This window comes from Chionomys nivalis, chromosome 11 (genome assembly GCF_950005125.1).
Source record: "Chionomys nivalis chromosome 11, mChiNiv1.1, whole genome shotgun sequence".
Lineage (NCBI taxonomy): Eukaryota > Metazoa > Chordata > Mammalia > Rodentia > Cricetidae > Chionomys > Chionomys nivalis.
Window position 1 is genome coordinate 49,063,004 of NC_080096.1, and position 26,174 is coordinate 49,089,177.

Consider the following 26,174-nt stretch of genomic DNA (forward strand, 5'->3'; position numbering starts at 1 on the left):
TGGTGATCTGGGTAATTTATTGATTTACACAGGCCCAGCTGAAAGGCAGTATCTGTTTTCTTGGGAGCTTCAGTATTTACAAAATCGAGCATCTGGGTTCTCCAAAGCCAATGAGGCTCCCCCTCCTTCCTTCATCAAATGCGCTCAGCACTCTGATCTCAGTGTTTGACCGGATTCAAAGGACAAGATAGGACACACATGGTCTCCAGCTTCGTATTTATTTATTCAACAAATATTGATTGAATGTCTGTCACATTACCAGGCGCTGCAAATGGGCTTTGGAAGAAAAACAACAGTAATTTTGTTGAGCACGCTCTGCCATATATGCATGTGGTACACAATACAGACTATGTGTATGAGAGAAGACTGTTTTTCTTCTAGTAGATAGCTTTTTAGATTTCAGTAAAAAGGGTTGCATTAGGCCCTTTTCTGACATTAAGAAAACAGCCCTGATAAAAAGGTAGGCACATCTTTTGCAGGGTGGTGAGAGTACCTGTTTTGTAATGGTGCTTTTCTGTCGTACCCCTTTATTTAGGTGAGCTTTCTCTGATAAGGGTCATTAAGACAGACCCTCTGGAGCACAGCCTTCCCTAACGAGCAGGTGCCGATACTAAGCAGATAATGGGGGAGCACCCTGCCACAGAGTGATGCTTTCCCACTGCTCCATAAATGCAGAGGAAAAGCCAGGACATTGATCCCACGGCAGTGTTCTGTGACGGCAACTCTTCCCATTACTGCAGGGGATTGTGGGAGATTTAATCATTTCCCCTAATTTATGCGAGTGCAGCAGAGTGTCTGTGATCAATGGACTATTGTTACCAGGCTGATGCTGTTCTACTGGCATGCATAACGGGTCCTATATGTCTCATCTGGATGGACGAGTTGGTAAACTCCCACCCTGAAAACTGAAGAGTGGCTGTAGGCAGTCAAATGGGACTGACAGGTGTGGGAACCCAGACAAGTCCCACAGGTGATTTTTGTTTCGTTTTGTGACATAGTTTCACTAGGTAGCCCAGGCTGGCCTTGAACTGTTAAGCCTCCTGCCTTAGCTTCCCAGATGCTGATATTACCAGTGCAAGACCATGCCTCACTTCTAATAAACATTTTAAGGGCTGCAATGAACTAATGCTACTCTCAAAATGTAATTGTGCATATAGTCATTGAGACCTAGTGTCCCAGTTCTGCAAATCTGGGGCTACCAGCTAACTGTTTGCCAAAACAGTCCTCTGTAGATGCTTTTAAAATGGTTTTGAAATGTATTTATTTATTTAATAACATTTTATAAGAACAGAGGACATACTTAATTTTGACCTTTAAAAATGAAATCAACTTATCCTGGAAATAAGTTTATCCCTGAGAGAAGTTCATCACTTATTACATTTAAAAAGTAATTGCAATTAAATATATTAGTTAATCAAGTTTGGCTTTAAGTCTTGCACTGAACTGTTTGAAATTTACAACATTTTGACTGACATAAATGTGTCTATTAATATTTTTGTCATCTCAATGTGATTATACTTATAATATATATATACATAATTTAATGCATTCAAATTTTGAAACATTTTCTATATGAGAAAGTTCAAACAGTTCATTTTTTATTGTGTGTTTTAAAGCAGAGTTTCATCTAGTCCAGGCTGGCCTTGAACTCATTAAGTAGCCAAAGATGACCCTGAACTTGGGATGGGGTGCTGGAATCACATATGCCACTATACCCAGTTTTAAGTAGCTTCTTAACCCTACAGTTCAACAGCACTGAGTTTCATGGACAAGTGTTACAGATTTATAGTGAATTCCCTTTAGATCTACTGAAATGTTATGACATATTCAGTGCAGGGGCAGCGTCAAGCCTGGAAGCAGCACAGGCAAACAATCTGAAGAGCCCTCTATTTGGGGGATAGAGAGAACATGAGGGAGGGTCATAGGATAGCTAAAAAATGACCACACAGACAAGAAATATATTATTCCAATAATTAGCATAATTTATTTTGTGCTAATTATTGGAAGGCTAGTCTCTTTCAAGTTTGGAAATGTTTCTCAGTGGGATTCCATCCTAAGCCCAGTGTACTGGCCACTTGTTAAAGATACTGACCCAATTTCTCTACTGAGATTTATAGCTCTTTTAACTGCCATCAGTCTGCGCCCTCAATGATCCCAGGGACAACAGTTCATGTGATTGGAGGATATTAATTTTACAGAGGATTTTGGCTTCTATCAGCTCAGTTGAGGGTCCTGACTTAAGAGACAGAGATGGGGCTGAAATAATAGTATTGTATTATTATTGTTGTATAATAGCATTGGCAGTCATTAAGCCCCGAGGGTTTTCCAGAGGCTTGATCTTTGAGACATGGACTCATTGGGGTCTTCTTTCTATCTATCCTAGAATATTACACACAGTTGGCTCTTGATAAAATTCCATGACTTGATCTGACTGATAGTGGTACGATGAGCAGAGGCCTAAATGGGGGAAGGGAATGGGAGGGAACTGGGGACGAGGAGAAAGAGAGTGCTTTTCTTTATTGTTATGAGGGTCAGCAGCTGCCTAGTATGTGAACCGCTCTGATCCCTATGAAAACGGGTGGGTTTCTATCCAACCGGGGTAGGTTTTAAACCATTTATTTAGCAGCTTGATAGCATTTAGAAAGGCTTGATAATATAACATTTAAAGGTAACTGCCTTTCAGATAAGTTGGGCAAGTCCCACAGCCGTGAGATCTGGCTGGTCTCGGATGCATTTCTGAGACACTTCCTGCGGAGTTCAGTACAGGTCCTCGGAGGCTCGGTACATACATATGGTACATACATGGTTGTATATGAGAAAAATGAAGAGGGAAGAGTAGAGATGTCCAGCACTAGTGAATCAGGGAGATGATCTCTCCAAACCAGATAATCTCAACTATACAACACCTCACAAAAACAGAGCACCGTTGAGATCCTTGATACAGGCCTCACCCATCATGCATTATGTTTTATAATTTTCTTTGAAATAATATAGAACTATATCTTATTGACAAATAACTATGCATATTTATGGAGGAAAAGTATAGTGTTTTGATGTGTGGACACACTGCCCACTCACTAAGTCAGGGAAGCTAGTGTCTCTATCACCTCAAACAGTGACCATTTCTTTGTCATAGCAACAGTCAAACTCCTTGCTTTGGGTTATTTTGAGATATACATATCACTAAATGTACCATTATCATATGTCACATAGCATATCATTGAAAGTAGCAGCTTTACTGTGTGACAACGTGTAGTTTCCTATTTCACTGTGGCCTCCTGTGTATTGACCACTGTTCCCTCCATCGTCACTTGCTCCTTTCCACCCTAATTGCCAATAAGCACTATTCTTTTCAATTACCTTTAAAAAAGTATCTGGTTTATTTAAAGGAAATCCCGTTAAGCAGAAGGGTAGTTGGAATATAGTTTGACGCCCTACTACTGATCAATGAGATGCTTGGCTGAGTCTTAGCAATTATTTTTCCTACTATTTGCCAGTAATTAGATTTGACTGGAAGCCTGCAGGTGAAGAATATAGGAAATACCAATTTTTAGAGGATTGCTGGCAGAAAATTCTGCTGTCGAGTGTATAAGAAAGCTCTGCTCTCTGCTTCATTCACTCATCCAGTCAATATTTATTGAACACCTATTATGTCCTACACACTGTTGTGGGTTTTAGGGATACAGCAGTGTAAAAGACGGACTAAGTCGCACTCTGAGGGAGTGCACATTCTACGGAGAGAAGAGAGGGAGCGCGGGTAAGGAAGAGAGAAGCTACGAAGGAAGAGATGGTGGACACAAGGCCTCTCTGACATAGCCTTTGAACAAGTTCTAAATACTGAGGATTATTTGATTTTATGGATGATATGACAGATATTTCATCATTAACAGTTCATACTCCGCCTATATATACTGTTCTATGTGTATTTAGTAGCTCATATCTTTTTTTCCTGACCTAGGTTCCATGATGAGTTTGAGATAAGGAAAACAGGGAATTTTCAGGTCTTTCTAGCGAGTTATTTATGATTTTTATTATGATATTTTTAACTTAACTATGAGTCTGGAACACAAGACCTTGAAACATTAGCTTAAGTGATCATGCTAAAGAGGTTAAATACAGAAGTGAGCTTATATCTTGGTGTCAACTTTGGTTCCAAAGACAGATCCTGGCCACAGACACACCATCAGTGTGGGCTTAGGCAAGCTGCTCTCAAAACAAACAAACAAACAAACAAACAAACAACACCAGAGTCTGTACATTATAATGAACATTAACTGACAAACACAGGCACAGCTAGGACTTTGCCACAGTCCTTTCTAATCATTTGCATCATCATCTCATGGCCGACTTGTCACTTGTGTGACTATACAGCCATCAACGGTATGTGAGTTCTGACGGGCAGAATTTCATGGGGCTCATGTCACAGTGCACGACCAGATCCAGGTCCAGTCCTACCAAGCTGTGAGACAACAGGGGAATGAAACCAAGTGGAGGGACGCATGGAGCACTGAGAAGCAGAAGCCAGCCCAAGCCGGAAGTGCTGAGATGAACCATTTGAAAAACATGCGCGTAATTTACCGGAAGTCTGCACTGCTTCACTTTTCACCGTCTTCCTGTTGCTGAGGGAAGTCTCTCCTAGCCACCTTCAGGCCTCTATACTTAAAGAGCCCTGGAAACCGAGGGAGGCTGTCCCAGATGCCGCACTCTCGGAGGGGAGCGGGAGGACAGCCTTGCTTCCCGTGTCCCATCAGAAGCATACAGCCAGTGCCCTTCATACTTGTTGGGGAGAATTATCCCAAGCGCAGGCTGCCCATGCATTTGGATATACATAATTCCCAACATATTTCTGAAGGCAATTTACATGAGTGAACCACTAAAAGCCTCCCACTTAATTAACTGTACCCCTGGGGAAAAGCTATGTAGGCCCGGATAAGTGTGGGAACAACATAAAGGTGTTCTCTGTGCCAAAAAAGGGATTGGGCTTGATGGAAAATCCCCAAAAAGGACCATCTGGCGGCATAAATTATCCATTTAAAGTGGCTGGTGTGAGCTAATGACACCAAAGTCGCCATGAACATGTGCAACATCCCTCCGTTGTGTTTTAATGTCCCCTCAGGCCCTGTTTCAATTATGACTTTCTATGCTGAATATGGCCAAATATAAATTCATCCACTACGCTCTCCAGTCCCCACAAATATATTGCCATGAGATTGCATTTTTCTTTAATGAAACAAGGACAGACAATGGGCAATCCTTTCAGGAACACGATTTCTTTAAGAAGAAGGAAAGGAAAAAAATCTCTCCATGCAAAGAGGATTTAACCACTAAACCTAGTTATCTGATGGCTGGCAAAGGGTGCGGAGACACAGATGTTAGGATTTAGAAACATTTGACTCGCAATGTGTAGGTATGAATGGGAAACACTGTGAGTAAGAGAGTTACCAGGCCGAAGCGTTCTGTCCAACTGGACACCACAGCCCCCAAATATGCCAGAGAAGACGAGGAGGAGGCTGGGAGGGCCGGGCTCACTGTGCGGGCTTTGTGTCTGTCAGCGTCATAAACTAGCTTTAGTACACATGGGACATGTGAGTATAGCCTCCTGCACACATGTTCCACACCTGTATACTTCATTCTAATTGTCACTGAAGCAGGAAAGCTAGGACTTGCTTTAAAGCGCGGCTCAACAGTTTCCTCTCTTTTAATTTTTCAGTACACATAAACTTTCCATCAGCACTACACAGGGGGCACGGTTTACTGGCAATGGAAGTCAGCGTCTGCATTCTCGCCTGACCTGGTTTTATTTCTTAGGCACTTTAAGTGCTGGCTGATATAAGTGTGGACAAAGATGACGGACGAGCAGCCTGTTGAGGACAGCCACCACACCTGGAGTGTTGCATGGGTGACATTCAGAGACAAGGACACTAGCAGATCTTGGCACCCCCGTGCCCCTCACAACACAAGATGGTCTGCTCTGGTTCCGCACCTGCTCTAAATCCCCCGAAAGCAGGAGCCCTGCTGCATCATCTACCCTGGAATTCTCGGAAGTGCCATCATACTTGATCTAGAAATTTCCACTGAAGTTTGCTGAGTGGGTGAACTCAGGAGCTGTGTGAGGGCACTGGGCAGAAGGAAATCACACAGGAGTCTTACATTTTCATAAAGGAACAAGATTAAAAACAACCCAGTCGGTAGGGCTTGGGGGTTTATTGGTACCTGTTTTCAATCAGGACAGAATGCAGCTAAGGTAGGGAGGAGGCACACACTTCTGTGAATGTCAGACATTATATTGATTATGGAAACTCCCATGATCAGGATCCAGATGGTTCCATCACCCTAAAATCTCCCTTCTGTGGCTCCTTTATAGTCATATAAAGCCATCTATAGCTGTAGAGTTTGTATATTGAAAAACTGTTGGGGAGGAGAGGGAGGTGTAAGCTTGGAAGATGAGGGGCTAGTTCCAAGATTTTCTTGGTGCCCGTCTGTTCTTGCAGGCAGTTACTTTGAGACTGGAGTGAGGAGGGATGGCCGGAGAATTTGTTCTTTTTTCTCTGTATCCCTATGTGCTGGGTATAATTCTTAAGTGGACAATACAGATAACCTCACTTTGTCTTTAAGAGCACCGAAGCAGCTCTTACTATAGTCAGGTTGGGTTTGACAGGAAGGCCATGCAGTCTGTCTATAACCACACAGCCCTGTCACTGAAGTGAAGACTGCACTTTAGACGATTCCCAAGCCCCTTTATCTTTTATCCGTCTGACTTGTATTGACAAAGGCATTGGAGCTCATTCCCCAAGCTATATGGAGGTCAGATGTTAAGGTTTGACTTGTATTGACAAAGGCATTGGAGCCCATTCCCCTAAGCCACGTGGAGGGCAGACTTTAAGGTCTCCAGAAGCCACTGATATCATAATTGCTCTGAGATTCTACAGCCACCACTGATGACCCCACGGTTAGACCAATAGAAATGCACCCAGGTTCGTGCAGACAGACATAAAGGTAGCTGTGGTGTTTAAACAATAATGATGAAAACCAACAACAAGGAAAAACATCCAAATGTTCGTATGTTATAAAAATCCAATGTAATCTGTGGCATAGAAGACTTGTTCTGCTTTATACTGCTATCCATAGAGTTAGCAAATTTGATAATTTTCCATATAAATACTAGAGCCTGCTTTAAAAAACAAAACAAAAGGTGTGTATGTATAAAAGCAAAAGAAAACCGCCACCCTGGCTACTCAAGAAGCTGAGGCCAGAGGAACAATAAAGCCTGGAACTTGAGTCCCCTGTGGGTTACACAGTGAGAGACCTCAGCTCAACAACCACCAAAGCAAAATGAAACACACGTGGGCTCCGAGCGAGACGAGTCACACTCATCTGCCTTTCACTCCGGCTGTATCTGCTGTTCTCTGCCACTATGTGTGTGAGGATAGGACCACGTGAGCATGCTGTCTCCTTCCCGCTCATAACCGTCCCCTGCTCACCTGGCTCGACTTCGTGCCATCCACTGGACTGACTGCCGCTCCCCGGGGAGCGCCCTTGGCCGGTGTAAAATGGTTCTTCACCAGGGCTGTCCATTTCGTCCTCCACAGACTTGAGGCGCTTGGTAGAGCTGAAAGAAACAAAGAAGAGCCTAAGCCACCTTTCTCCTGGACACCTCACTGGAAAAACGTGTAGTTCTAGGACCCTCTGCAGGCACTTGTGGAGCTGTGCAACTGGACGTGGTACGCAACCTTGGCCTATGTGCCCAAGCCCTGGCTTCGTCTTTACTCATCAAGTTGTTGCGACCTCTCCGTTTGGTGCCTTGTTTTCTTTGGGGAGTCAGTGGCTGGCTTCTGCTTTGGCTTCCACTTAGGAAGCCCAACTAGCCTAGCTCCACAGGTGTGGCTCAGGTGTGGTCATTAGCAGCACGTCTAGAAACTTATTCAAATCTCTGCACAAGCCCCCAAAAGGTTAAAAATAAGTAAATAAAAAGCAGGGCTCATTATCTTCCTAGGGAATGCTTTGATAGCTTGGGGGGCATTTTTCATCTTCCACTTGGATTCGTTCATTAAAAAAGAGATATTTACTACACATCACGTAGTCCGGATACTCCTTTAGGCACCAGAGATAAAATGCCAAACAGAATGGCTCAAAATAGCAGGAAGGAGTGAGTGCTTTGCCGTGAGATAAGGAAGAGCGTAGACGTATGAGAAAAATGACATTTTATTTCATTCGTTTGAAGAAAGACTCAGTTTCTATAGAGGTATAACAGAGGAATTTTTGCAGTATATTTCTTTCCTTCGAGCTGAAGAGCGACTGAAGAACCTCCCCACTGCGAAGCTTGAGGGTTGGACAGCAGGGGCACATCTAGTGAGCAGACTGAGGGCCAGCAACACACTGCTGTGCGCGCAGGTCTCCCACTCTGGGCAATGGCTGTGGGAAGCCTCCTGCCCACGTGTCAGGAGGAAGATCTTGGCCTGGGTTTCAGTCATCAGACACTGGCTGTGTAAGCTCCTCCAGCCAGGGGCAGCACTCAGACGTGGAACAGTGTGGTGAGCCAGGCATGGCTCTCCAAGAACAGAGATGGAGAGGACAAGGGAAAACAGAGGGGTCACGAAGGAACCATGCACTGGCTGTGGATGGAGGAGTGCCGGTACTTAGACCTGGAGCTTGGGAAAGGCTCCTCAGGGCAGGGGGACTCCTGAGCTGTGTGGAAGGGCTAATGAGATGGCAATAGAAACAGGAAGTGTCTAGAGGAGGCTCCACTAATGCACAACTCAGGCACTGTATGATTTTAAAAATATTAAAACCCTCAGTATTTTTTGGCAAACTGCCATTGTCTCAAGTTTCATAAGTTTTCTTCTAACCTTGACCTTTTTTCTTTTGCCCCATGACACTTCCATGCCTCAAAATCTAAGAGGTTAATGTCTGGCCCCTGGAGTCGCAGCAGAACCTAGAATGGCAGGGCAGCATCCATCCTCACTGCTGAGCTCATGGTATAAAGGTCACCAGACACTGAGTAACATCCCAAGAGCAGGTGCCTGGCAGCAGGGGCATAAGCCAGGTGTGATACACATAAAACTGCTTCTGAGATACTGAAACCAATAAACCAACGGAGGGGCCCAAAAGACGAACATGGAGGTCAGAGGGGATACTGTAAGTCTGGACTTTATCCTACAAGCAACAAAGGCTTCTGAAGTCCTCTATAGGTGTGACATGGAAGTTACATTGTGGAGAAGTGTCTGGGAAGTGCAGAGAATGGACTTGGGATGGCAGCAGGAAAAAGGAGGGGTTATAACCTGGGTAAGGGGAGATAATGTTACTGCCCCAATCCGAATTTTAAAATGCACAGGACACAATTTAGGTAAGAAATTCAAATCATTCATGTGGGAGGTCCAATATTCTTAGGTTTTAAGTTCTATTCTCATTAAAACCAGATTGCAGGGAAGCAGCCCTCTGGTACCATGCTAATTTAGGACTCCAGGTCGGGTCTGAACTGCCTGGTGAATGGTCTTCCTTTTTCTGGAAGTTTGGTGAAAAGTAACCACTTGAAAACCCTTTCTGCTTTATGTAAAATGTGGCGACGGCATGTTCTTTATTTGCGATTATACATACTACATACAGAAAACTAATTTTGATATAAAAAAAGCACAAGCCCCTAGTGTCTCTAAACACAATCCTATTATCTCTTTTAGTGGAAAATACAAATGTTCTAACCAACTGGTTCCTCTTCTTGCCTTGTAAGCAGGTAGCTAGGGGCCAAATTTAAAGCAAATCTCTTGGTCAAGGTTCTTGATCTAATAAGGAGTGCCCTCCTTTCCATATGGGTTCTGGCTTCTTTCTCCACACTTAGTAATACTTGTGTTTTAAAACTGTCAGTCACTTGAAATCATCTTGCAACTTAGAAGACTGTAAGTTGGGTGAAAATCTCTGGTATACTCCAGTCAGTCAAATACCAGACTTGCCTGTTCTGGCAAGACTGCAAGAGCTGTGGGGATGCAGTTAGGATTTTCCCCCCCAGGAAGTGGTGCTGCCTTGATATTCCATGATTCTCCTATTACTACACAGAGTTTTAGGTATGCGGATGACCAACAGGACTAATTGGATCCTGCACAAGTGCACCCTACACAACTGACTACATGTTTTACAATGGCATTTGTGATATCTGGGGAAAGATGTGAGGTGCTTACTGAAGGAAGTTCCCAGCTGCACAAAGGGGGCACAGATAGAGGTTGACATGACTCAGGGAGTAGCAGATTCACTTCTCAGGAGATTTCTGCTGGTGCCTTAACCACCCTTCCCCAGACTCCTTTCCTCGCTTTACACGTGTATCAGGATGCCACCATTTATCTGGCTCTGGATTCAACCCCCAACACTAGAGAAACTAACTGGCAGAACTTTGAGGTCTTGGGAATAAGAAGTGCAAGTGTTGTCCACTGTATCCTGGCTGACAACTCAAGGATTCTTCATCTTTTTTATCAGTATCATTTTTTGATCTCTAGTGTCTACTCCAGTCAGATTATTTTAAGTACTCCAAAGCTTCTGTGATGAGGGATCAGCCAAGCATCATATTCTTCAATGAGATCCAACCCCAGAGGTCAATTCCACTGTGTGCTGCTCTCTCCTTGTTAACATATTTCTGAGTTCTAAAGCTTTGGTTTTTCTTGGGAGCGTGCTAGTAAAATTCAGGTGTGAACTGCACAAGTGGGGATACTGTATGGTTACAGCTGACACCTGAGCTTGTGTACGAGGACATTCAGGATGGACACAGGCTCAGCATCTGCAAGATGGATGTGTGGATAGAAGGAGAAGAGGATCCTTAGGAAGTTGGCAATGCTAGGAAGGATAGGCAGGGGCTTCCGAGACACAGTTACTGATCCTATGACCTGTACATGGATGTCTATCATGACAAAGTTCTTTAGAATAAAACCCTTATTCCTATTTTGATCCAACTTTTCTGTGATTTTGGAGATCCCCATCCTGCTGCAATATAAATCACACGGGAAACACAGCTCATGCTTATTTTGTTTACTTATTTCTTCATTTTTATAAATGAACTGGTCCTTGATTCTGTCTCTTGATCCTGACTGTCTAATACAAGGATTCTATTGCATGCTTCCTAATACATGAGACACACCTTGCTTTGTACCCACAAGGCAAAATCATTTCCCTTACTGAGTGTTCACATCAACCAATCTGAACATCTCTACCTGTCAGTGTGCAAAGCTCCTCTGATTTGTTTTGGTGCCCATAGTGCCAAGTAAAAATACTTTGTGCTTATTGTTTGCTTCTGAGTTGGAGAAGAGACACTGTCCTTCAAGGGGCATAGAGCCTGACTGGGAGGAAAGACAAGCTTATGCCACTCATAAAGTAATAACACTCAGACAGCAGCCACATGGACCAGGGTGAGGTGGAGATTTGATAGTGTGGGACAATTCTGTATTCTGTCAATTATGTTTTAAATAAACTCTGATTGGTCAGTAGCCATGCAGGAAGTATAGGTGGGACAACCAGATAGGAAGTAGAGGTGGGTCAAAGCAAACAGGAGAATTCTGGGAAGGAGTAAGCCCATTTCTCCCCAGTCCTGTGCCAACCACAGAAGAAAGAAGATTGTTCCCCTGAAAAAGGTACCAAGCCATGTGGCTAATATAGATAAGAATAATGGGTTAATATAAGTTGTAAGAGTTAATAAGAAGCCTGAGCTAGTGGGCCAATCAGTTTATCATTAACACAGACCTCTGTGTGATTTCTTTGGGGCTAAATGTCTGTGGGACTTGGTGGGAGGACAGAAACCAGGCAGGACAGAAAACCACAGTCAACAATTCGAGATAACTTCTTTGCTGGGACCCCACATTCTATGGCTCCTGGATACACCATTGTTACTAAGACAATTCACTGCAAATAGCTATGGTTTGTAAATTGAAGAAGATACATATTTGAATGGTGACCTGTCTCTACCAGGGCTGTGGCCCTGGAAAGCTGCTGAACTACTCTGCGTTCTAGTAGCTCCAGGGCTGCAATGGCAATCTTGTTTGCTGGAGACAACTAAAACTTTTTTTTGTATGTGATTCTGGGCCATTATTCAAGGCATATTTTCTAATGTGATACAGATAATTCTGATGAGTCTATATATTGAAGGACTTTTTTAAAATTTTTTTCATCACTTTAGGGTGGGTAGTGAGATGCCTCAACAGGTAAGGTGCTTGCTGAGAAAAACCTAATAACTTGAGTCTCCTCTAGGAAACTCATGTAAAGGTGAAAGGAGGAACTGACTCCCAAAAATTTGTCCTTTAGTTTCTATTTTACACCCTTACAAGCACACCTGAATATATTCCCTGTCTCTCTTTTTCCTCTCTTTCTCCTTCTCTCTCTCTCACACACACCTACACACTAATAAAACAATAAATAAATAAACATCCCAGGAAGATAACAAGAGAAAATCAAACATTACTAAGTTATTAACTGGTTATTATCTAGTGATATTTATAATTAACTCCTTATCAGGACTAGTTATTTGCAGAATAGGAGAATTAGCCTCGTCAGTGACAATAATCAGCCTTCCACCCACAAGTCACAACATGAAATCGTAGAACAGAACTTGGAGTGTGTGGAAGGACAGAAGGAAAGGGACACTGTGAGAGAAGTCCATGGGACAGAGGCTCACATATGAAAAACAAGTCACCCATGCACTTTTAAATTAAGCACCACCCGTAAGTATTTACAAAGCTTTTATTGTTGACTGAGTGCACTGTCTCTTCTGGCAGCAAATATTAAAAATCCTCCAAGTGTATTAACACCCAAATGTATTCTCAATCCCCCTTTTCTATTATAAATGCATTTGGGATTTGAGACTTTTGTTTTCTTGTGGAGGTGATACTGTAATGAACCAAGGAGGACATTTAAACAATGCTGAAGATATAATACAGTGTTAGAAATGACAGCTTGATTTATCTTCAAGTTGATGCTTAAGACACTGTACATAAAGGTAAGGTAGATTCCCACGCCAAGGAGAATGCCCACACTCTGGGCATTATTTTAAATCATAAATGTCTAACAGAAATCGCATTTGATAAATGTTTTTCTGCAAAGCCACAAACATGATTGGCAGCCCTACTCTGCTCCTTTCTTTGCTGTCACAGTCCAGTGCTAAAGCCAATTTGTTAGGAACGCCATGGCTCTGATGCCTAATCCCCTGCCCGCAGTACAGGTTATCTAGAGACAGCAGGGTCTTGCAAAGTGCTTCTCCAGATGTTCGCTCTGATAGTTAACTAAGGGTATCAGGAAGTCTGGCACTCGCAGGAAGCTGTGCTTTCCAACTTTGGCTTCTGCAGGCCTCCTGGACCACCCGGGGCCAAAGTATGGCCCCATCCTGCTATCTGACCTGTATTTCTTTTATAACCTCATACCAGGATACCAAATCAGATGCATCTTTGGGGAATTTATGGGGTCCAGCAGGCTAAAAAGATTGTGGCCAGGGTGCTTAGGCTGGTGTCCACAGTTCCCATCATATTCCAATCAAGCCAGAGCACTCACCTCTTTTTCCCCAGCCCAGTCCAGCCATCTTTCCCAGAGACTATGCTACATCCATTATCGCTCTTCTCCATGTCTTTGCTCAAATTATCCCTCATCCAGACACCATGCCTTTTCTGCCTCACCTTAAAGCTTTCAGAGTGGAGCACCTCACCATTTTGGACAAAACCTATTCAAATCATGCTTATTTCATGGAATACACCTGAAGTAATTGGTTCTCTTACTGGTGTGTGTGTGTGTGTGTGTGTGTGTGTGTGTGACTTGCTATTTGTCTCGTGTATATTTGCTTTGTCTCTCTAATGAGATAGCCTATTGAGGCTTACCCCACTTCTTTTGTTATAGACACATTGCTAAATATCCAGCATACTCAGAGTTCAAAATCAAGGTGTGCTTTTTTGTGTTTTAGCGTCTTGGAAGGCCACCAATTCACTTACCTGGTCGAGGATGTGCTGGGTAGAGACCTCCTCATTGCTCCTGGACTCATACTGTAGTATGAGGAACTTTCCAAATCAGAGAGAGAAAAGTTGGGACCGGTTCCTGCAGCGATTGGTGCTAGAGAGAGGAAAACAAACAAACCGTAAGTTAAGTCCTATGGATTCCAGATCAACAGGAACTGATGTTAGCGTAGCATGGAGCACATTTTCTGTTGGCATTTATCTGCAAAGCTTATCCGGAATAGACACGAATAAACTGTGAGATCAAAGGAACACTGACAGTAAAGATGGTCTACACCAGAAAGGCACATTCTTTCCGAGGCGCCCTTTATCTTTTCCTTTTTGTAACAGTAAACTGTCACCAAGCTTGCGGCATTCCTGGATGTTTTAAATGAAAATACCTCTCATATTTTAGTCTTAATTTTTTTTTTTTTCAAAAATGACAGCCTCAAATTTTCTCTAGGGTTTCTTCCTTTGATCCCAACAGCGTCTCCTTATCGGTATTTTGGAATTCCGTCTGAATTTTAATGAGAGTGAATCCGTCCATCTAGGCCCCCATTTTCCATTTCTTGCAATGGGAACTGTGCACACTCTCTTGTCTTTATAGTACATGAACTCCCTGCATACATCTGTATCTTGAGGTCTGTTGTTTTGTTTGTTGGTTTGGTGGGATTTAGAGGTTTTTTTGGTGTGTTTGTGTGTATGAGTTATGTTTTTGCAAAGAAGGGTTCCTTGCATACCCCTGCACGGCATGCTGCTGTGACAGGAAGAACCTGCAGCGATGACGGATGACGGGATTGCATAGCCCGTGAAGCTGAAGTAGTTGTTACCCATACTTCATAGCAGATTTTGAAAACTTGTGATCCAATTGGTCCAATCTATTATCTTTATAGTGGATCATTTTGAAGATATTATTATCTGTGTTTTTATATCTTCCCACTTCTAGATGTCTTGCCTACAGTAGCTTAAGTATTTTTTGAATGAAATTAGTCACACCCACCAATCTTTTTTTTTTTAAAAAAACTGTAAATTCCACGTTGAGACTAATGGTTCAAGAAGTGTTTTTGAAATACTATGTAAAAGAAGTACAGTAGATATACTTAAAATATAACATATATTATATTACAATGTAGAGAAATACATTCGATGCATTAATATCTATTAGGAGAAAAGATAATTAGGAACACCACGAGCCCAGATTTTACTCAAGAAATGATTATGGAGCACTGTTATTAACAGTAACTGCTGGGAGAAGACATGTAGATCAGAGACATTGCCCATGAACACATTACAGGGGAACCTGGCAGATTAAGGTAGAGATAGCTGAGAAGCCTTTAAACAGTAATCCTGAAACTGGCACAGAAGTGAGTGTCTAACCCAGCTTCGGAAGAAGAGGCTCAAGGCAGTAAAAGGGCCCGAGAAAGTGTATCTGGGTGTGGAAAGGGCAGGAGGGCACACATAACTGGAAGGAAAGTAGGAATTCTGGGTAGAGTGAAGAGCCTAAAGATAAGGGAACAGAAAATGTTGACTGGGTTTCTGACAGCTTTGTGTCACAGGACACAGAGTGACAAAAACCATGGCTAAGGTAGAGTCACAGTGGATGGCTGAGGTTAGGTCATAAAGGATCTGGTATATTCTTCAGGAGTACAGATTTGAGTCTGGAGCACCACAAGTTTGTGAACCATCAATGCATTTAGCATCTCTGGGAGTAGAAACCTTTGCAGTGAGATTGCCAGTGTCTACGCATCGCCCCTGGCAGCTGGAGGCAATCAATAAACACTGGTCATATATGCAGGTGGCTGTACTGAGTTTTAATCACTAGAAAAAGAGGGGCCAGCAGCCTTTGGGGATACCATCGGTTTTGCATTTATAATCTAGAAATACCTCTCACTCATGAGAGCAAGCATGGGAGAGAAGGGGTGGTTGAAGAATTGAGTTAGTAAACCATGAGGCAGTGATGTCATTTAAACAAGAAGATGAGGTGAGATGAGATCCAAGGATGGCCAGGAGGAGCCAGGTATCAGTTATACCAATCAGGACACCCTGTGTCCTACTGGCAGCTCCTTGTAACAGGAACGAGGGCTTCTCAGGATGGTTGCTGGGGAGGCAGGATGGACCGTATAGTACCTTAAGTAACTATGGAGTCTGAAGACATGAAGGAATAGAGCAATCTCTAAAACTATACATTGAGTTGACTAATAGCAATGACTAAACCTCAAGCATAGCTGTCATGTAAAAGCAATTCTTTGCTAAGATATGGAAAACTGAAAATCGAGCACCTGTCTCAATAACAAGCTTTAATAAAAGAGGGGCCTTTAGCTCATCTTGACAATAGTGTAAACATATTTCCACTCAATAATGCTGCTACTCATTCTATCATCTGTTTTTGGACACAATTTATTTGCATAATTTCATCTTTTATTCCACAATATTTTATGTATGAAATGGGCTATTATGCAAGATGTCCCATGGCACTCATCATTACCGGAGCTGCCTGCACATAATACTACGGCAGGTGCTCCTGTACCTGGGGCCTCCTGGGGCCTCCAGCCTTGGTAACCAGACAGAATGGAAAGGCCTGTCAGGGTCAAAAATCTGAATTTAGGTTTTCTTCACAAATTTCAGAGTGGAGTTGAGGCTCTGGCTTGGTGGGAAAGCTTCCTCAGCCCTGAGCACGGGAGCAGCCCACTGTGGTAAGGAGGAGTGGTGAGGCAAGGCCTGGAAGGAGTGGGCGAACTCTGAGGCCTAGCTACACAGTGGTGGATGCTGGCCCTTCCTCTGAACACTTCATGTGCTGTGCGATCTGCTCTAGGAAAATGTCTTCTTCCTCTGTTACCATTTTACAATATCAAGGGAGCCAGAATATGTGAAGGAAGAAACATGCATATGTAAATACAGTGTACTACCTCTACACAGATTTAAAAAAATAACTCAGCCCACATACGTGTTCCTTAATGGGCCTTATGTCAACCTCCTACGTTCCATTGTAGTTTGCAGTAAAGGGGGATGCAGCAAAGGCCCCAGACAGCCTGATCCAAAGTGCTCAATGGAATCATTGTGAGTGATTTCAGAGATTGGCAAACATGCACATCTAAAATTTTAAAGCATTCCAGAATCTAAAATGAGAATGAGCTTCTCAACCTGGGTTAACTAAGCCGAACAATGGAGAGACCCAAACTGTGCCTTCCATACAAGGTCCTGGCTCACACGTGTTCACGTCACTGTACATGCATGCAGCCCATACCCTACGTAGGGTCACCTTGTAACCAGCCAGGAGAGTGCCTCACACCTACGTGCAGGCTTCCTGTTGCAATGTCCCTCTAACAGGCATAGCGTTCTCCGAGCCTCCCATCTGGAAAACAGGCAGAGCCTCTGATAAGCAATGAAGACAGAACACCAGAAAGAAACGGTGGGGAGGCTTTTGGAGACCGTAGCACACCATGTATCTAGAAAGTACTAATGCCATGTAGCAAAATAATGATGATAACCATGCAAAACTGGCCCCAGCACTACCGCCATCATCATCACTCTTACGCGGTGTTTCATGGGCCAGCTGCTAGGCTAAGATCTTTAAGCCTGTCCTCCCACTTATTCCTCAGAGCGCCACTAAGAAAGAGCCCAGGCACAGAGAGATGGAACAACTTCCCCAAGTCATGAAGACAGATCACACCACCTGACCTGAAGCCATCCATATCCCAGAACTGCCTCTGCACCCCGAAACAGCCCACTCCCCTTGTGTAGACAGTTGAAGATCAATAAATACACTTTGAATTAAGGAAATAGTTAGCATCCCCATCCACCTCCCTCGACTTGGAGTAAAAATGAAAGTGTCTTCTATAAATATGCATAGGCATAGAGGAAGAGGCCCCTGTTTCTTAAGAAAGACTGCAATTACTCTAGCCTAAGTATCTTGTTCACCAATGAGTTTTTCTCAGAAGGTTAACTTTGGAAATTGAGCCTTCAGATGTTATTTCTAAGTCATGCATCTTCCCTTCCCCCTCATTCCTGTCATGAGTCGAATGTACTCTGTGTCATTTCTTAATAAATGGTTTGCTATTAAGGCATCATTATAGTAATGTGGGCTATTGGAAAAAAGGGGTTACTTCGGTAGCCAGCCCTCTTGATGACCTGCTCTTCTGTACACATTAGCAGTTGGAGAGGGCTGTGGTTATTGAACTTCTGCCATCCACCAGAGACAATCTGCTCAGGGTTGCATTGCTGGAAAGAAAGGACTATGGGGAAAAAATCTTATCCAAATTTCTAGGCTCCTCTGCCTGGGAGATGATGGTGCTGAGTGTACGGCTTGTTCGGCAGGACTTTTCAGGAAGTGTTATCAAAATGTCTACCCATGCGTCCGGTCTACAATTGAAGGCACACAGAGGCTGAATTTCCTGGGTCACTACAGATTCCAAGAGTCCCTTTGGTACCTTAGGCATTGCTTCATATGCTTGAAAACAGTGGGCAGGGCATGAAAACTTCTGCCCCTGAGAGGCTTGCAGTCTAAGGATCAGACATCACAGCTGTCCTTCTCTCAGATCGGCATGCTCCTTCCCCAATACACACAAAGGGGAAAAAGGGACCAAGGGCCATAAATCCCTTCCCAAGGCTATGAGGACTCAGCACTCGATTTCTAACTCATAAAACAACTATGAAAAATTAAGACATCGTTTTCTTTCAATTGTGTGACCAAAAAACACCCCCAGAGAGTTTGGAGTTTGCACTATAGACTAGGGGCTGGGGACTCCAACAATAGCACACAGTTCTATGCCGGAACAATTTCATGTTGTTTTGCATTCCGTTGGCAAGGGTCCTATAAGAAAGTCCATGTCACTGCCACAAAAGGAGTGAACATGGGAAAATACTTGTTCTTCTTTCCATCAAAGGCTCAACTGTAAGACACACAATGCTATGAAAACTGGCGAATCTGGAATCATCGTTAAAGGAAATTAACTTGGAAAGTAATTTATGGCAAGAAAATCCAACTCCTTTGTTATCTCCCTTTTACTGTAATATGTTTCCTGAACACTGCCTAAAAGAGAGGGCTTTTAGAAAGAAAAAAAAAATAAGTATAGTCAAATTAACTCATTTTATCAATTTGTGTTCTCTGCCGGAGTTTCCTGACTGTGGCTATGACGGGCTGTAAAACTGATGAATTTGCATGGGAAAAGAAACCAGTGTAAGTAATTTGTGTAAGAGGTAACGCGGACATAGACTGCTATAATTCAGACGCCCTGCAGATAGCAGACTGCTGCAGGGTGAGCAGTTACGGGCTAGAAAAATGACCACGCTGCAGTCAGTCTGACTTGAATGGAAATCAATCATAAAGGTACTTTCTCTGCAGCTTCTACACCACAGCCTTCAGCAACTCCTTCGCCAAGCAGATTTCTGGTCTGTAAACCATGTGCTGATCTCCCCTTTCTGCCCCTGGTTTTAGAGGAGTGGCCAAACGCAGGCCGGGAGTAGGGTTTTTCAAAGAGGAACATAAAAGGAAGGCACTGAACTAAGACATGGATTTCCCTCTATGTGAGCTTCCCTGCTATGAAAAGGTTTAAGCAATGCTTTTTTTTTCTTTTCTGAAATGCAGTGCTAGTTGCCAAAAGTCAACAGAATGCTTTTAACCCCACAAAAGCAGTTGCTAGCACACACAGATCACCTCACTCACACAGCCATGCCTCGTGGACACAAGTTAAGGAACTTGTGTGTGTGTCTGTGTGTGTAGGTATGAGAAGCACATAAATTTTTATTCATGAAAGTTATTTCAACTTTATTAAAATAGGCTGAATTCACTGATATTGTGTTATATTCCACTTTGAATCATAAAGGTTTGTTTACCTTTAACAGGTAACTACTCTAAGTTTAATTTGTAAGTTATTCCTACTCAGGCACTTGAGTGTATATAATATGTCTTGTGAGGAACTCAGACGTAATCTCTACAAAGGGTGAGCTGTCTCTTATTTACATATCCTTCTTAACATACAGCATAGGTCACAGATTATACATGTAACAAATGTTTACTGAATTGAACAACAATCAAATGAGCATGCTAATGAAAACAGCAAAGGACTCCTGTCTGCTGATTTTTATTATGTGCCAGATAATGTACATAAAAATATAATTTTATCCTATACTACCCCTAGGGAACATATTAACATTATTCTCATTTCCAAATCAGAAAATAAACGGTGATGTTTAGCAAAGTATGCAAGGATAGTGGAGGGATCTGATCTCAGGTATTTCTAGATATCTGCCTAAAGAAACAGGGAGCCATATGCCTGTTCTCCTTGTCCTTGCTGTCTCATGGTCACTGGGGAGATGTGTTTCATGATAGAAGTTACCACCATATAGTAGCAAGACTTTTGTGTCCTCTTCATTCTTCTCCAGGTTTGCAGCATGAGGAGTTATAGCTAGCTATAGTTATAGGCCTGGATGCAGCACCTCACACTCGGTCCAGGCGAGTGGCCACGGGGCAGTGAATGATGCTCACTGATCTCTTGCATTAGTGGCTTCTGCCTTTGGGACTGGAATTGATTTTCTGCATCTTAGAGCAGCATCATCTTGTCTTAGCTTTTGGTTGAAGTCAGATGTGGTACCCGTTTAGGATAAGATAAAGCCTCAGTCATGGGATTCAGTCTTCTTGACAGGGGATAGATTTGATGGCATAAAAGGTCGTTGTACCACAATGATCTATAAACCAGGGAAGGGCTTCTACACATAAGCTCCTTCCAGAGGAGTATGCTGGTATTGACCATTAGCTGCATCAACAGAGTCCTTTCTTAATAACCTGCTAATTACCTGTCTACAAAACAGCAGTAACAAACAACAGCAACAACAACTGAATCATTTTCAGCAAGAACTGCTTCATTTTTCCTCCTCCACTTACTGGGTGTTAATTATATACTCCTATTAATCATGGTTCAGCTTAGCATCTGTTGTGTGGAGCAACTTTTCTGACTGTGCTCACTCAGTCTCATCCCAGACATGTCTACAGGCTACCAACAACAGTCTTTCCAAACCAGGACAGTTAGCTACCATCAGATATCCCAAATCAACTCTCAACACACTTTGGGTCCTTATTGTGGGGCAAAAGAATTTCTATCAGGCTTTTGGAAATCAAAAGGAAGCTTTTTAGCTTCCCAGTGTTATTCATTGGATAGTAACATCTGTTCTTCAAAGTGGGGCCTATGAGCAAATAAAGATTTACTAAAGGGCATATTATCAGTAGTGATCTCCTGAATTTTTGCTCATAAATAGAACCATATTTTTAAATACTATAGAATTATGCATTACTTAAAATGCAGATATGGTTAACCCATTAATGGCTGACCACTTACAACCTGCAACCTGCCACTGTCAGATGGAGGACTTTTGAGCATCCAATTACCCATTAAATACCCATTAGCTACCCAGAATGCTGCAGAAAGGTAGGCTTTGGCTAAAACCACAAAGATTAAGAATGTTCTAGATAGATGAGTAAGAACAGTATTGGTATGCTCTTATTTTGTCACAGTTAACTGAGCACTATAACGGTTGTAATAACCAATTATTAGGACTCAATCCTAAAGCTGGTAATTCTTAATTATACACATGTGCATGTTTTTAAACAATTTGCTGACAGTGGTCAGCTCAAGGATCAGCTCAAGAACACACAGTAGATGGTCAAGGGCAAAGGCTTGATTCATAGCAATGATCATAGGAATTACCATTATTGGGCTCTCAGTAATTCAACCTCAGGGATCCTCTTATTTTACCTTTGCTATGTTCCTGAGAGGCAACACCATTTTAGCACTCAGATTTATGCTCATCATATAGCCAGGACTTTAAATATTTTATATTAAATAAATGATTATAACCTATGAGGGAAACATAGACAAGCACCATTATAAATACTTACCAAAGTCCTATAGCTATTAAGGTTTAAGCTTTCATCCCCAGAATAAATCCTGAACTACTCATGGAACCATATAGCCATTTTGATCATGGATAGTCTGCGCTAACCACAGAAAGTATGAGCAGAAGTGACTTAGAAAAGATTAGCAATTGATGGACCTACAAAAAGAGACCATGACAACGAATTAGAATGTGCATCAGGGTATTATGTCTGCTTCTTTTCCCAGGGTCCGGTGTCTATCCTAATAGTACTCAGAATCTGGTAAACTTAGCAGAGGCTTCAGTCAAGGGTAGAGAACAAAGAGCCCAAACCCAGGCATTAATGGCTCTAACCAGGACTGGCACGCGTGTGAGTCTAACAGAGCACAGGACATTCATGCCCTGTGCTGCCCAGTGTCAGAAACACACTCCCACTACTTGTTACATGCACAGTAGTGCACAAACAATGGCCAGTACATATATCTAACACAGGGCACACGCATGCCTAATAGTAGGGCAGGGCCAGCTGAAGACAAAGCCAACATCTGGGTAGGGTCACCTTAGTAGCTCATCCCATTTGGTTGGTGAGGATGGGATAGAAGTATGTTGAGCCACCCATATGTGAATGGGCTCTCAAAGAAGTGGTAGGAAATCTTAGTCCTGCCAGTCCCTCTCATTTGCTTTTTGCTTTCCCATCCAGACACTTACCCCAAATGAGTCAAAGGAAAAAACTGTATGACAAAGCATTCTTCAGAAATAACCCAATTTCAACATTTATTTTTAAATTGTATTGAATTATACTGGAGGAAATCTGTTAAGTTAAGCCAGACTAATTTTTTTTTCTTCCTAAGAGTGTGGCAACATTTATTATTTTCTCTCCATGTGGGGGCTTGATTTAAACTAGAAAATGAAGCATTTGCAATGCTGTAATACATTTAGAATAAAGTAGCTGAGACTCGAAAAAAAAAATTAAGGGACTGATCAGTACTTCCCATTATGTAACTTACTAACAGATTTTCTTTAAAGGCTGCATCTTGGATGTAGACACGATCTTTTAAAAGGCCTTCCAACCTATTGTCCACTGCACACAGTACCTTCCTTCCAGAAGGGGCAGCTCTGACTTCTACACAGAAGACGTGTGATGCTCATTTTAAAATTACTAGTAGAGCCTGCTATTGACCATCTAATTATGCCGAGTTCCATTTATAAACATAGCTAACCACTAAGTTTATGGAGACTTTTTGTGCGGCTTTAATAGGATATTGATCGAGAGCATAGTTTGAGTGGCCTGCCATTGAATTGTGTAATGGCAAACAAAGGCAAGGTCATAGCGACTGCTCGTGCTGAGGCTGGAGTCTATTTTTTATCATCGTCTTTTTGTTTCTTCTCTTAATGCTGAAACCCAAATGGTTTCTTTCAAATGAAGACCTTGCTTAAGAATATAAATTATTTAAAAATAATAATTTCTGTGTCCTGGGCATTGTTACTGTGTGCCTTAACAGAGAGAGCCAACGGGCTGCCTGCTCAGACAAGTTTCTAAGTTATCCTGCTTCAGTAAAGGCAGAAAGAACTGCAGCCATTTGAGTGGTGACCCCCCAAAGAATGGGGTATCGGAGACTTCTCCTTCTCATCTGAGATCCACTTCTTCGTTCCTCTTTCTACATAAGAACAATCTGTATTTTCAAGTTTTAGTTTATTCCTACCCAAGTCTTATTTTCTCACTGTGCCTTTCCACCGAGTTAATCCTGCTTCAGTATTTCTGCCACCACAGGTTAGACTCTGGTCGGTGGTTCTTACAAAACCTATGTGCACAGGTCTGGGCATTGGAAACCATACCAAGGACTTACAAATGAAGTTCAAAAACGAACTGTTCAGAACTCCGTCATGATTTCTGTGTGAAAATATCAACTGTGCGCATTCCCAAGGCGGGAAACAGCCACTAGGGTGCCACCTCATGCCAGGCTGAGGCACAGGCCTGTTCCATTCACCGCCACTCTCCATTGACAAACAACTCAGGAACCCCAAGTCCACCCGGCAGCCAAGCTTTGTGGCGGAGTCAGGGTAATTCATCTGCCGGACTTTAATAGATTCTGCAGCCATGCAGCAGAAACCAGAGCCCGGGCTGAGGAGCTGAGAGTGGTTTTCACACCCAAAGATTCTAAGGCCAGCCACAGTGTACTGAGGATCCTGGCTTTGCAGAATTCCAGGGCTGTGAAGTCATCGTGAGCCACGGAGTTTACTTAACCCTTGCAGCCAGTTTGGGTGTACAAACCGCGCTGGCAATCAGAACCGGCAGACCAGAGGCACAATGGGCTGTGTGTATCTGTGGTTTCGCTCGTTCCCACTGAGGCCTTTAAGGTTTCAGAGTCAACTCCAGCGACTTCAAGGGAAACAGTCAGCACTTGAGAAGGAAATGAGCAGTAGTGGAGTTTGGAGCAGAACTTTTTGAGTGCACACCAGGAGGGACATTTGGCAGCCGCGGAGCACATACTTTGAGGAAACGCTGGCACAAAATAAACAAGAGTGGGCCTGACAGAGAGCCCTTGAAGCGGCGACATTCAGCAGCCAGCAGAATGGGCTCTCCACCGCAGCTCATGGGAGGGGCCTATCTGAAAATGCCTGTGGAAGGCTTTGTGTAATAAAGCAGCATCTCAACAGATGGCTCCTGTCTCCTCCTTCATGGGATTATGCTAAAACAACCTCAGTGATTCGGAACCACAGTCGCTCTCCGGAGCCTCTGCCCTGTAGTGAATTCTTCCTTTTCTCTGGCCCAGCATGCAGTGGTCTGTGTTTTCTCCCTCTTGTGGAACAAGGTAATAAATAAAGAGACGGGGTTCAGATGGTCCCGCCACGTGTGGAGACAGGCAACAGAACGGATCGGTACTCTCAGCTACAGGACTTCCTTGGCTACAGTTCACCAGAATCAGATGATGATGGCAAAAATGAAAGGGAGGAGACAAAGATGAGGGAGTTCCTGGGTGCCTGCAGCTCCCATGGGCCAGCCTGAGTCCCGAGTTCAGCAGTTCCTTGCATCTGATCCAGGCATTTATCATCAGGCAGCTGGGCTCTCTAGTCTAACTTTCACCTAGGAACTTGTGAGGCTGAGTTTCTCTGTCTTTGCCACCTTGGAGGTGGCAGGGTCACAAACAACACCATCAGCATACAGTTATCTCAGTGACTCTTCATTTGCAAATACTGAACTGGCAGGCCCCACTCCCCTACAGTGAAAACCTCACTAGAATCCTGGGGAAATAAAAATTTCTATGATCAAATGGAGAAGGCTAACACCAGGTTTCTGGAAAGAGCAACCCTTCAATGCCAGAGGATCATATCTGAGTTACATGAAGTATCCACACCGTGCATGGTCACATCTAGCTGTGCCTTTGACGAATGAAAAACCAGGTCAGGGTGGATCACCAAGGAAGACATTCTGAGGGAATAAGGAACTCTGACATGAGGGCCAATGAAATACACCCACACAGGGGGCAAAACAACAGAGCGATCCAAGAGGTGTGCGCATGTGTGCCATGTGGGCAGGTGGAGCACAGCGATTCGGGACAGTGAGATGATCCTGCATGATACATATAGGAGATACGCGCTGTTACAGCTTTGTGGAGACATTTAGAATGGATACCAGGAACAAAAGCACAAGAGGAAATCCCAATGCAAACTCTACACTTTAGTTAATAATTGCGTGTCAATATTGGCTCACCTACAGTAAGAATTGTAGCAAACTACCCAAAGCTGTTAATAACAGGGGAAACAGTTAGAGATGGGGCATAAGGGACTCTGTGTTTTGCTAACTGAAAATTATAAACCTAAAAAACTGCTCTAATATATTTTTTTCCAGAACTGGTGATGTAGCTAATTGGTATGAGACTTATCTAGAATGCTGAGACTCTGGGTTCAGTGTACAGCATACACTGCCAGAATTAAAAATATGAAGAGTACTAATTTAAAACAAATCGTATTGAAAATGAACCTAGGGAGAATATAATTATGTATTTCATTACTTTAAAGATATGCCACCTCAACAAGAAATGATCAATCAATCAATCAAAGCCCAGGATCCTTCGGTCTATTTTACTCTGTGATGGAGTTAGAGGAACAATCACAACAAAGGCTTGCAAGACCAGATGCTCAGTGGTCTTTGAGTACCGCAGCATCCTTCATCTGTGAAAAGGGACAATAACCCAGGCACAGAAGCGCCAAGTGAAGCAGTGTCCACATGTCTAGCCCAAAGTATGTACTTGGTAAATTCGCACTCACATCATTTTTAATAACCAAATTGAACAATGCAGGGCTAACATTCTGGGTCTCAGCAACACATTGCCAGTTAGCTTATTCCTATTTCAAGGATGCAGA

The 26,174-nt window shown here is 43.0% G+C and overlaps 1 protein-coding gene across 4 annotated transcripts in view; it reads right to left on the reverse strand.

Annotated features, from left to right (window-relative positions):
* Positions 1–26,174, reverse strand: part of Nfia (nuclear factor I A) — a 345,107-nt gene that overhangs the window by 90,647 nt on the left and 228,286 nt on the right. For all 4 annotated transcript variants that reach the window (XM_057783547.1, XM_057783548.1, XM_057783549.1 and 1 more), the window contains exons 5-6: positions 13,944–14,061; positions 7,482–7,609 (exon numbers count right to left, since the gene is read on the reverse strand). In XM_057783547.1, the coding sequence (XP_057639530.1) occupies positions 7,482–7,609; positions 13,944–14,061 (246 nt within the window). The remainder of the gene's footprint in view (positions 1–7,481; positions 7,610–13,943; positions 14,062–26,174) is intronic.